This window comes from Varanus komodoensis, unplaced genomic scaffold, assembly GCF_004798865.1.
Source record: "Varanus komodoensis strain SLA01 unplaced genomic scaffold, ASM479886v1 scaffold21, whole genome shotgun sequence".
Lineage (NCBI taxonomy): Eukaryota > Metazoa > Chordata > Lepidosauria > Squamata > Varanidae > Varanus > Varanus komodoensis.
This window is the reverse complement of record NW_025335589.1, coordinates 8,972,005-8,984,616: the sequence shown is the minus strand read 5'-3', so window position 1 is coordinate 8,984,616 and position 12,612 is coordinate 8,972,005. Positions and strand designations below refer to the sequence as shown.

The 12,612-nt window shown below is 37.0% G+C and overlaps 1 protein-coding gene across 5 annotated transcripts in view; it reads left to right on the top strand.

Annotated features, from left to right (window-relative positions):
* The window catches only part of FBXW7 (F-box and WD repeat domain containing 7), a 143,261-nt gene extending 133,708 nt beyond the window's left edge, over positions 1-9,553 (top strand). For all 5 annotated transcript variants that reach the window (XM_044430935.1, XM_044430936.1, XM_044430934.1 and 2 more), the window contains 3 exons: positions 744-969; positions 5,193-5,403; positions 7,682-9,553. In XM_044430935.1, the coding sequence (XP_044286870.1) occupies positions 744-969; positions 5,193-5,403; positions 7,682-7,950 (706 nt within the window). In that variant the 3' untranslated portion in view covers positions 7,951-9,553. The remainder of the gene's footprint in view (positions 1-743; positions 970-5,192; positions 5,404-7,681) is intronic.
* Positions 9,554-12,612: the final 3,059 nt, after the last annotated feature.

Below are 12,612 nucleotides of genomic sequence, written 5' to 3'. Positions count from 1 at the left end.
CCAGTCCCAGCACTTCTTCCAGTTCTGATTCAGAATCTAAAGTGGGCTGGGTAGCAACACTATAAGGTCGATGATAATGAAATTTAAAATACAAATTTGGTATATATGTTATTGTTTTTATGGATGTTCAGATTTAGAAACAATAACAGAAAAAGATTGCAAAGATAAAGAAATCTTTTTCCTCTGAGAGCTGGAAAAAACAGAACCATAAGATATAAAGAATTATAAATTTAAAATAATCATATTTTGCTATCCTGTCCTGTATGTTGTCAAAAAACTAACAAATTATTCTTCATGGAAATGTGATAAAATATCATTATTTCAGTCATTAGAAAGGAAGGATCTTACCTCCTCTAGTTTTTATTTATTCTGCTATTAGCATTTAATAATTGTTGCACATTTTCTTTCATCAATATTGAGTTATAGCATATAAAACCAGATCTTATGGCAAAACTTTCTAGAGCAAAATTGCTTTAGCATCATTTCCACCTTTTTTCCCTTTTTAAATGAGATGATTCAGTCTGAATTTTTACCATTACAATTTCTTGATGGAGTTCTGATGACAGAATTTCTTGCTTAAAATCTGATGACAGGATTTCAGAAACTACTATTTGTCAATAGGGATAGTTTAATTACCTGTTTTTATACGTACAACTTACTTAGCTAGCTATCTGAACTAAATACAGATAAAATTGCCACATAGAACTAATTGCAGCTTTTGTTTTTCTTCTTGTCCCTGCTAGAGTTGTCAGTGGGTCTCGAGATGCCACCCTGAGAGTTTGGGACATAGAAACAGGCCAGTGTTTACATGTTCTGATGGGTCATGTAGCTGCAGTTCGGTGTGTACAATACGATGGAAGGAGGGTTGTTAGTGGAGCATATGACTTCATGGTCAAAGTATGGGATCCAGAAACTGAAACCTGTCTGCACACCTTACAGGGACATACTAATCGAGTCTATTCGTTACAGGTAAACATTTTTAACTGGTGCAATAAATGACCTTCACTATCCCAGTAGGGTACTTACTGATGCCGAATAGAACATTTGCTGAGCAGTTAGTATATTACTAACATTATGTTACATGTTCTGATTGCCTTTCTAGTTCTCCTTTGGTCTCTCTAGTGCAGAGGTTGACAGCTTACTTCTCCCCACAACTCCTACCACTTTTTCAGTGTTGGTTATTCCAGTGAGCCAACCACTGATCTATCCTTTTAATTTTATTATGTGTTTTAAATAAAGAGACCTGCAATGCCAAGATAGAAACTTTCCTAGCTGTATTAGTACATATCAATTTTTCCCCACAAATATATTGCTTATTTAATACCTTGCCTTTCTGCCTACAGTGGTGTATAAGGTGACTTGAACTCATAGCATCTGTAGCTGAAAACTGCCTAATACAAAACTTCAACATTAGTTCAAACGTTAAAAGATCAGAGATTTTTATAGAAAGAAACGGGAAAATGCTACTCTCCGCAGACCTGACAGATTAACAAAACTTTAGTATACTTCTACTAAAATTGGAAAGGAGTCACATGTGCCAAAAGTTGCTATCCCTTATAGAGACTAGTCTCATGATCCCATGAGATTATCTTAATGCGCTGAGAAACGCATAACTGACGATAAATTCTGTATCTACTGTGAGCCTTCACCATTTAGGGATTTTGGTTGTAACTCTATAAACAGTAACCTATTGAACCCAGTGTAGCACACATAAGATTGTGTTTTAATATCTATACTTTCAGTTGAAATCAGAGAAATAGCATTCAGGGATTATCTTTTAAGCCAGCTGTAATGCATTCTGTAATATTGTTAATATTACAGAATGTAATATTAACTAATATTGTTAATAACAATGGGGTAGGGAAAGTTAGCTCCATCCTGCTCTACTGTTATCATCAGTTTGTTCACAAAGACCAGGCTGGTCTAGTAAAGGATCTTTTTCTATGCATTTACCTTTGGAAGTTTTTGGAGAATGTGCTCTAAATAATATATTTTATTGATAAGAGGTTTATAGTAATAAACTGTGGGTTGACAAAATATTTATCCTTACTAATATGGTTTGCCATTATATGATACAGAACATACATGTATATATATTATTTACAGCCAGAACATGGAGGATCTAGAGAACTATTTTGTTGTTACTGAAATTGTTGTAACAATGGTGACTATTTTGTCATATAAATCATTCTTTTAAACAAGTTGGAGTTCCATATTTCTGTTGAGAATGAGACACAACTGTTAAACTGTCCCAAGACTTTGGAAAGGAAAGGTCTAAAAAAGTTTTAAATAAATAAATGCATCTGATAGTGTTCATCTGGTAATAATAGACAATTGGGTTATTACAGCTTTATGGTAGTTGGTTCCCTCTTTCGCATACATATGCTTGAAATAAATTTTATTCTACAAATATTTGATGTAAGCACAACTTTGTTGCTTTCCATCAGGAGTGCTGGGTTAGCTTTTCTTCTACATTTTCAGTTCATCATCAGTATTGCCACCAGCAGCAACAATTTAGGGTGCAGTCCCATGCAAGTTTAGACAGAAAAAGTCCTGTACCTCCTAGCATTCTTGTTCCCGCATGGTTAGCTGGAGAATGCTGGGAGTTGTGGTTTCATTTTCTGCCTAAACATGCAGAGGATTGTACATACTGTACTAGCCCCTTTCTTGAAAATTTGCATGTAGAGTTGTGAAATGTGGAACTTGGTGGATCTCTCCAGAAGTTGCATTGTCTAGGCTTGCAACTTACTAAAAATGAACTGTGTCAGAGCATGTGCTCTCTCTTTCTCTATCTTATCTCTTTTTAATTAGACTTGGATGCTGATCTCACTGAGCATTAGATAATGTCTAGATAATGTGCCACTTGTGACACATACTTTTTGGACAATCACTGGCCTTGTTTGCAATAACAACAAACCATAGGTGGTCAGGTTAAAGGCTCCTACTCACCCACCACTTTTGCTTTGCATCCACTTCCTTAAAAAATCCAGGAATGCCCTGGATCTGTTGTTAGTTGGACAGCTGAACCTGACACTCGGGGTTAAAACCATGTCTTAACATGCAATAAATGAGTGGGATAAAATGTAATACATGAGAAACAAGAAAAGAAATTAGTGGGTCAAATGTCAATTGGTTAAGTTTGCTTTAGGAACAGTAGCCAATGTTAGCTTTTGAGTCCCAAAAGATTCTAGTAATGAAATAAAAACCATATTTTCCAAATATAATAATTAACATTTATTGAAATTAGAATCACAAGTGATATTAATAATTGCTGTATAATTTTTATTGTTGTATATGCTATTGAGAATGTCAGGTCAACAAGTTATGTTCTGGCAGAAGTAATTAAAATACTTCATTTGAATTGGTATATAAAAATACTTGATATAGGTAAAAAAAATTTTGACCCAGTCTGTCATCAGTTTTAAATTTAAGAGGCTTTTTTTTTCCTTTGTCTATTAGTAGCTTATCTCATGTAGATAGGAAAAAATAAGTAAAAGAATAAAGAGCAATGAAGTGAGGTTAAGACATGCTAGTATCCCTGGGCTATACTTGTATGCATTCCTTACTTTCTCACTCACATTCTAATGTGCAGCCACATCCAAGTGCACACAGGAATGTGCATTATGTTGTTTGCTCATACACTCACACCCCACAATAATCTGAGACTCCAAATATTTTTTTTTCTTGTTGGTTGCTCTTCATGACACACAGAAGGCAAGTGGGAAAAAGGGGTTTGACAACTAGGCGTGAAGTTCAATTTGAGTGGGGACTGGGAGTTTTAGATGGACAGACATGTGCCCTAGTCCAAAACCACCAATTTTGTCTTTACAGGATGGTTGCCGTAGTACATGATCTTCCCTGTAAGTTCACACGATTGCTGTGGTTTAAACAAGGCATGGTGGCTTACTTAAGCCACAGCATGTGTCCAGCACCATCTGCCTACTTAACTGCCAGGGTGCAGCTTGTGGCATAATTCCACCTCAGATGGCATGACTTGTTTGAAGAGAAAACAGTCCTCAAATAATCCATAGTCTGTAGTTTGGTTATTTGAGGGTTGCCATCCCTTCAGTTCCACCTGGTTTCTTAGTGGGCAAATGGTGCCAGATATGTGCCAATTTACCATGACTTAAACCTGGATCATGTGAACCAGGTCATTCACTTCAACCTATCTACAAATTGTTTTGCAGGGGCAATATTTTCCTTCTTTGACTGATACAGTCTTTTTTAAAGCTTCCATTACAACCAGTGGAAGCTTAAAAACAAAACAGCAGGGAACCACTTCTTCATCTTTCCAACTCTGAGGTAGCACAGTATGAGTTTCACTCTTGCCCTTTAGTTTAACTCATGTCTTCTGTTGGCTTTTACCAAGGAGGCTGTTGTTTCTTCACTGATGTGTGGAATATTCAATACCAGATTTATAATGGATGGATTCATTTGGATAAATATGATCCCTACCCAATGGGATTACTCTAAGGGCACCCTTTTCTGACTTAAGGAGCTGTCTTCTGATGAATGAAGGGAACCTTGGAGTAAAAACCATTGTAAATTAATTTGTATTTGGTATTTCTAAATTTGGATTTAAGAAAATAAATCAGTATGATTGCTGTTTTGTGGATTTTGAAAAAATCCATAAAAGTGAGATAACTTAAGAATTTAATAAACAAAGTTGCCATGCAGAAAGCCATATTTTATAATTCCATCTGTTTGGGAATCAGAATGAACAAAATGGTTTAAAAAAAAAAAGAAAATTTTCAAAATCCATCAATATGGATGATGAGTGTCATCCATGATGACTTATGTTGACACTCATTTTATTGAGAAGTATGGCATAGCTACTATGATTATGGCCACTTGTTCCTGATGAATGTGGACTAGCTACCTGAGTCCTGCAAGGAAGAATTTATGGATATCAAACAAATGACCGACTGTGTTTAGGCTGTTACAATTAATTTGAATTGATCTTCCTTTACCTGAAAGTACTCTGAACACATAAGTGTATCCTTGGTAATCTGAAACTGTTCAGAAATCTGTAAATGCTTATGTTTTGGATATATCAAGCTTGATGAAATTATAGAAGCATGGTTAATCACAATCCTTACTTTTAAAACCAGCCTTTTGACTGATTGAATAGCATACAAAAGATATAAACAAACAAACATATATGTTAATATAGTTCACATTTTCCTCTTTAGTTTGATGGTATCCATGTGGTGAGTGGGTCTCTTGACACTTCAATCCGAGTTTGGGATGTGGAGACAGGAAACTGCATTCACACATTAACAGGCCACCAGTCATTAACTAGCGGAATGGAACTCAAGGACAATATTCTTGTCTCTGGGAATGCAGATTCCACAGTCAAAATCTGGGATATCAAAACAGGACAGTGTTTACAGACATTGCAAGGTAAGCCTCTCATAGCCTTATATAACTAACACCAACATACTTTTAACACAGTACTAATGACTGTATGCATACATGGTTATAGTTGAATCCATGTCTAACGTTAGAGCACAACAAAGAACCCCGATACATTAACAAAAGACATGTTAGTCTGGTGGTTGGGCTGGTTAAGCTTTTCTGCTTCTGTGTGTTTGATTGAACTTGTCTGTTTAGTCATCTCTTGTCAGGCATCTCAGTGTCATTGGTTGATTAGTTCTGTTGTGATAGTGCCCCTTTGTTGCTGCTGCTGTTTTGTTACTAATTTCATTTCTATACCACCCATAGCCAAAGCTTTCTGAGTGGTTTACAACAACATTGGCAAGGAAGTTATAACAAATGGGGGCCAGACAAGGTATGATGCCACAGAGCTATCAAGTATAATTACAGTACAGTATATTTTTCAGTTTAGTGAACATTCTATCTGAATCAAAATCCCTTTACTATATCTCAATACAGTAGTGCCATTGACAGACTCTCCTTCCCCCACCCTCCCTGCACACACACAAAAGCTGTGATGGCACTGAGATTTGACAGCAAGTCACTTGGACTCCACAACTCACTTAATTCTTTCCAAAAGTGACTTTGCAGCCAATTATTTGTTGACCAGGGCAGTTTACCATGAGTTTCAAATGAGACCCTGCAGATGCTCAGAACAGTTGAGAGTCTTGAAAGCTGTCTCGAAAATTTGAATGTGAATCTTACAGAAAAGCAAGAAAAGTACAGGGGGGAAAAATACGAGGAAAAAATGGGTACAAGTCCAGAATCAGCCTTCTTATGATACTTATTCCATCTCTTCATTCTAGGATACCTTTCTTTTTAGACTGAGTATCAGGAGCTAGGCACTAACCCATTAGAAATGTGTTATAGAAAACAGTCTGGCACGCCTTAAAGTTGTTTGGCTATGGTAATCCACAATAATATGAAGGAAATAAAATAATTTTAAAAGTTAGTACAGTTGGCCCTCCACATTTGTTGGGGGTTGGGGTGCAGGACTTCCATGAAAGTGGAAAACATGTGAATATTTCTAGGGAAAAACTGCCGATGTCTCAGGTGAAAAAAAATGCAAATATCTCTAGTGAAAAAAATGGTGATTATCTCTAGAAGAGAGCCTTTGGCTATTGGGCGATGTATGGATGGATGGGATCTTCACATCCACTGAGAGACAAAACACGTGAGTGAGGCTAGCTAGTACCAAGACAAAGAGTGTGGTTTCCCCAAACAGAGTATGCAGTCCAAACTTCTTTAGTATGTTGAAACTCACAAATAATCAAATCCATGAAAGTGAAACTTGCAAAAGTCAAGGTTCAACTGTATCTTTATCAGGAGTTACGCAGACATTTGAAAACCTAGAGGTTAATTGGGCAGGAAGACAGTGCATAATAAGACACTGCCTGTTTTTGAAAATCAAAAAGAATAGTTTCAACGTACATGGGGCACTTAAAAAGTTCTTATGGAAGAACTACGCAGAAGTACCTATGGAAAGTCTATGAAATCTGCTTATTCTCAAATTTCAACCATTTTTTAAAAATCGAGTTATGTAGCTTGAAGTAAAAAGATTTCATTTGCAAAGCAGTGCAAACAAGTATCAAGGATCTCTCAGCCCTTTGCACCCATGGTGCTTCATCCTTTTTCTTGCCACTGTTACATGTTCTTTCTCCTCTCATTTAAATGAAGACACAGCTGCCAAAGTGATAAACGTTTTTTCCCTAGCCAAGGAAGTAGGTTGGCTTTGGATGTGACAAAAGAAGCACAGCTGCCCCATGAACACTCTCTTCTACAGCCTGCACAGCTTTCTAGTGCAAGGTCCCCTTTTGATAAGATGAACAAGACCTGCCAGCCTGTACTGTAAACAAACCATTCTATTTAGACTGCCAACCTCTGTTCTCTCTTGTGTCTTGGAAAGAGAAATCTTATTAGCCACCATACATCACGTTTTTCCCAGGTGTGGAAATAGTGCAGCACTATGACAGTTCTCAGTTCTCATGCTGCCCCGCTCCCCTCGTTCCTTTCCTTTCTTATATGGTGTTTTGAAGTGGAGAACACATCTTCAGTTACTTTATTAGCCACTGGAAAAAATTGACAGGCTTTCTCTTCAAGTAAGCTACCCATGATGGAGGGGGAATTTTGGGAGTTGCATTTCTGCCTAAATGTGTAAAGCACGGTACTGTTAACACATTTGATGGTAGATTAAAAATTTATGCCCCTTGTTTGCTGTGTTTGATGTTGTTTTCATTTCCTACAGGTCCCAACAAGCATCAAAGTGCTGTGACTTGTTTACAGTTCAACAAGAACTTTGTAATTACCAGCTCAGATGATGGGACTGTAAAGCTATGGGACTTGAAAACGGGTGAATTTATCCGAAATCTAGTTACATTGGAAAGCGGAGGAAGTGGAGGTGTTGTATGGCGAATCAGAGCCTCCAACACGAAGCTAGTGTGTGCAGTTGGAAGTCGAAATGGGACTGAGGAAACCAAGCTGCTGGTATTGGACTTTGACGTGGATATAAAGTGAAGCTTGAAAAGATTATTTTGTCCAGAAATGCAAATGATGTTCTATCCTCCCTCCCTCCCTCTGCAAAAAGGAAAAAATCCATTGTCCTTGGTGGTGCAGGATGTTGGCTTGGGGCAACAGTTCTAAAGACCTACAGACTACGAAGGAGAAGACACAAAGTTGACAAACTGTAACTGACAAGAGAGGCATTTGCTGTCTTGTTACATCAAAGGCTTCACTTTTGAATGGGGCAGCTTTGCAAATATGACTTTCTAAATCAAGCCAGGTGCAATTTATTTTGTGTTTTCCTCTCAGTGCTTATTGAGTACTGTAGAGGATCAAAAGTTGTTACAGTCTTGTTAACCCTGTTCTTTTACCACAGAAATCTAAAAAGAAGCTTCAGACCTCCATTAGCAGTTACTGAGTGTCTTTCCAACAAGGCAGCATCTGTGACAGCAAAGAGTCCTTTCCATGTGTGGAAAAGCTAAAATCTTACTGTGAATTGTTTTTGTACAGCTTTACAGCTTTTGTTTTTTTTATTTTGCCAACCATTGCCAATGTCAATCACAGTATTAGTCTCTGTTGATCTATTTACTGTTGCTTCCATCTACGCTCTTCAATGCATAAGTTGCTCTGAGGTGGCAAGTTGTCCAGGATTCGAAGATTCCTCAGATGGATTTAATACATGATGCTGGTGCTAGAAGTAGGTCTTCAATTTATGGGATTGTTGTCCCACCCCTGTACTGTATTCCCAGTGGCCAAACTTATTTATGCTGCTAAATGAAAGGAAAAAAAAGCAAATTATTTTTATTTTTTTTCTGCTGTGACGTTTTAGTCCCAGACTGAATTCCAAATTTGCTCTAGTTTGGTTACAGAAAAAAAAGAGACTTTTTGCCACTGAAACTTGAGCCAACTGTGCCTCTAAGAGGCTGAGAGTGGAAGAGTTTCAGACAATTTAGAGTGAAGTTTGCTTGCAAGTAAAGAATTGAGAGTGTGTGCAAAGCTTATTTTCTTTTTCTTTTTTTTCTGGGCAAAAATTAAAACACATTCCTTAGAACAAAGCTCTTGCAGCCTGTTCTGTGGGGAAACTATCTTTGAGAGGGCTGTGGTGAATGGAATAAGCAGAACATAAGGAAACTGACAAGATATTTTTTTTAAAAAAAAGTACAACAAATGATAATAAAATTGCTGGTCAGTCTTAGTGTTTTATTGAGAAGAATAACTGTTACAGTTTTACAGTGGTAAGGAACTGACAAAGCAAAAATGCTTCAGTTTTTGTGATGAAGTTGTCACAAGAAAAAAAGAATGAAAATGTCAATTGATTTGCCTCATTCCCCAAGAGCCACAACTCAAGCTGAACTGTGAAAGTGGTTTAACACTGTATCCTAGGCGATCTTGTTTTTTTTTTCTCCCCCCCTCCTTTTTTGGTTATTTATAGTCTGATTTTTTTTTAAAAAAAAGGAAAAAAAAAGAAATCAGATTTCAGTTTGTTAATTTAGATATGTAACAACCTGACAGGATGGAGGAAAACAACCTTTAAAGGGATTGTGTCTATGATTTGATTCACTTAGAAATTTTATTTTCTTATAACTTAAGTGCAATAAAATGTGTTTTTTCATGTTAATATGTCTTTGTTGTAATAACTTGATCCTTTTAAATATTATCGTTTTCTGAAATGTGGAACTAGAGTTACAGCAAATACAAGACTTGACAAATACATACAGATTGAAAGCAATCAATTTTATACAAATGCTAAGATCTTTAAAGTGTTGTTTTACATATTTGAAATTTAAGGACATTTCCTTTAAGAAATTATTCTGAAAACTGTATCAGAGCAGCTGTTCTTTCACTTTTTCTTAGGAATGGATGCCTTCAGTGATCATATTGCTAAATGCAACATGTTTTTGGTACACAAAGCCAGTTGCAGATATGAGGATAATATTTAAAGATTTTATTTTGAGGAATATTAGTAAAAAAAAGAAAACAAAAAATTTGTACTGTATATAAACACATTTCTTGAAATGTGTTTAATAAGAAATAGTTTAATAAGAAATATGGCGACAATATTAGAATTCACTCCTGAACTTGATATATTCTGTAATCAATTCATTAAAATACCTAATTAAAAATAAACAGAGGTAAAGAGCTGAACAAAATACAAAAAAAACATTTAAGAATTGATTCTAGACATCCATCAGCTTATCTTCTCTTGACCTTGTAGGAAACCTAGCACATGTTATGCATTTTCCAATTCTTCTCATTCCATAGGAGCCCACAATAGCTTCGACTTAAGTAGGGTTCCTGGTAGGTTTACTGAATATTAAGACAAGACCTGTCTTAACATTGAATACTAATGGTCTCAACCACAAATTGGTTTTACCAATTTCCAGGTCTTTAGGAAAATGTGATTTAAAAAAAAATTAATGATAAGAAGACAGTGGAGGTATGGCAGTCTTTCCTGGAAAAATTATACTATAATCCGAAAACTATTGGAAACATTTATTGAACTTTGTGCTCACAGTTGACATATATTTATTTCTATTCTGTTTCCCCAAGTCTTTCTCTACAATCAGGGTGGAGAGGAATGGGGAGAGGTGCTTTCTGTTGCGTATTTTATTATAAGATCATAGAACAAAGCTGTGTTTGGTAATGTGACAGAGATGAACTGATGAATGCTGGAGTCAGAATTTTGGCTTCAGAAAGTTGCACTCTTTACTACCAGGCTAGATAAGATGCAGGAAATGACTGAATTTCCCAATATTTCAATTTTTTAAAGCTAAGCTATGGATCAGGACTGCAGACTGTGCAAAAGGAGTTTTACTGTTTTCCCAGCACTGTTTCATCCTCTAGATTTTCCTGTACTCCACTACTTGGGAAAACATAAAGGTATACATTTTTACCAGCAGGCCAAATAACAACTGGTGAATGTACTATAGGGAAAATCAGTGTGAAAGTAAAGAACTTAAAAAATGTACTTACCCAGCTTTGAAACACCAATCCAAGATTCCTCCTACTCTGCTGTACAGAACTGAAGGGAGTCCAGTCACAGAGTTTCTGGGTTTAGTTTGCATGTCATGATGAGCCACCCTGTAAATAGGCCTTGGTGGGCTATCAATTTGCTCACTAACCCAAATTACATGTGACAGATGATAGGTCAGTCTGCATCTTGCTGTGGCTTATTTTCTCCTTAGTCTACCTGCCCAATCCCTGCATGTATCATGGGCATAGGAAGCACAACCCTTCTCATATCCTTATCATAGTGCAGAGAAACTTTTCTGCCTTTCCACCCATTATGATCACTATCTCTTTGCTGAGCAATTTTTCCAGTCATAACCATTTTTTCCCTTACCCAGTGATTAGAAAGTGGGCAAATTGGCTCTTTAAAAAAAGCATAAAATAATAGAATACTAGAATTGGAAGGGATCGTGATGACCATTTGTAAGAGTGAAATTGCATACATTTCCCTGTATGCTGTGGACTTTCTTGAGCAATACAGATCAGTATCCCAGCTGTACTTATTGAAATCTTGTCACTGTAAGCCTATCATATTATCTTGAACATTTGTTAGTTACCGTCCCCTGCTTTAGCACTTCCCTTGACTTCAAACTCCAAAAGTGATGGGCCTCAGTAGTTCCATTTCATTTAGCCATGGGCATAATTACACCCATACTCCAGCAATAATTATATCCACCACCAGCTGCAACAGTTCCCTACTGTTCAGCTATTACTACTACTATTGTTGTTGTTGTTAGTCGCGAAGTCATGTCCAACCCATCGCGACCCCATGGACAACATTCCTCCAGGCCTTCCTGTCCTCCACCATCCCCCGGAGTCCACTCAAGCTCACGCCAACTGCTTCAGTGACTCCATCTAGCCACCTCATTCTCTGCCATCCCCTTCTTTTGCCATCTATTAGGTCAAGAAAAAACACTGAGGTGAGATGGGATTGGGTATACAGAAATTGAGAAGAGCATGGAATTCAGAAGAAAAGCACGAAATTAAATTTCATGTCAGAAGAGCACAAAATTGACGAAGTATATTGGTTCCTGTATGTGTACACACACGTACAATTGCAATCCCTTTTCAGAGCAATTACTTCATTTACAAGTTTGTTTCTGTGTGTTCCTCAGGTGTACAAAGTAGTTGTAAGTGCTTCTTCCTTGTTCCTTTGTAACTGCGAGTGTGCGGATGTCTTACCATGTATGGTGTGCAGTAGTACAGTGTGCAGTCTTGTCAATTTCCTTGTAATGTACCCAATCCAGTGCTTACCTTGACAGCTTCCACAGTCTGCTATCAAGGAAAGCACTAGAGTGCACTAGGTAATTTACAAAAAAGTCAGGTTGACTGGATTACTGAAGACTATACATAGTGAACAGTTGAATCTGCACATCAGCAAAGAACCTAGATTTTTTTTAAAAAAGCAATCCTATTTACCTACTTTTGAAGCACTGAAAAAGTAACTATTTAAAAGGTTGCAGATGGATTTTGAACATTGCCAAGTGCCATTTCAGTATCAGCTGTGGGTCAGACATCACTGACAAGGAAGGCTAGAAGTGGCACTAGTGAAATTATGAGACTCTACCAGGATTTTTACTACAGAAACCATGCAGCTGTGTTCACCAATCATGACAATCCACCCTGAGAACAAATCGACTGCTCAACCTAACAATACAACATGGGCTG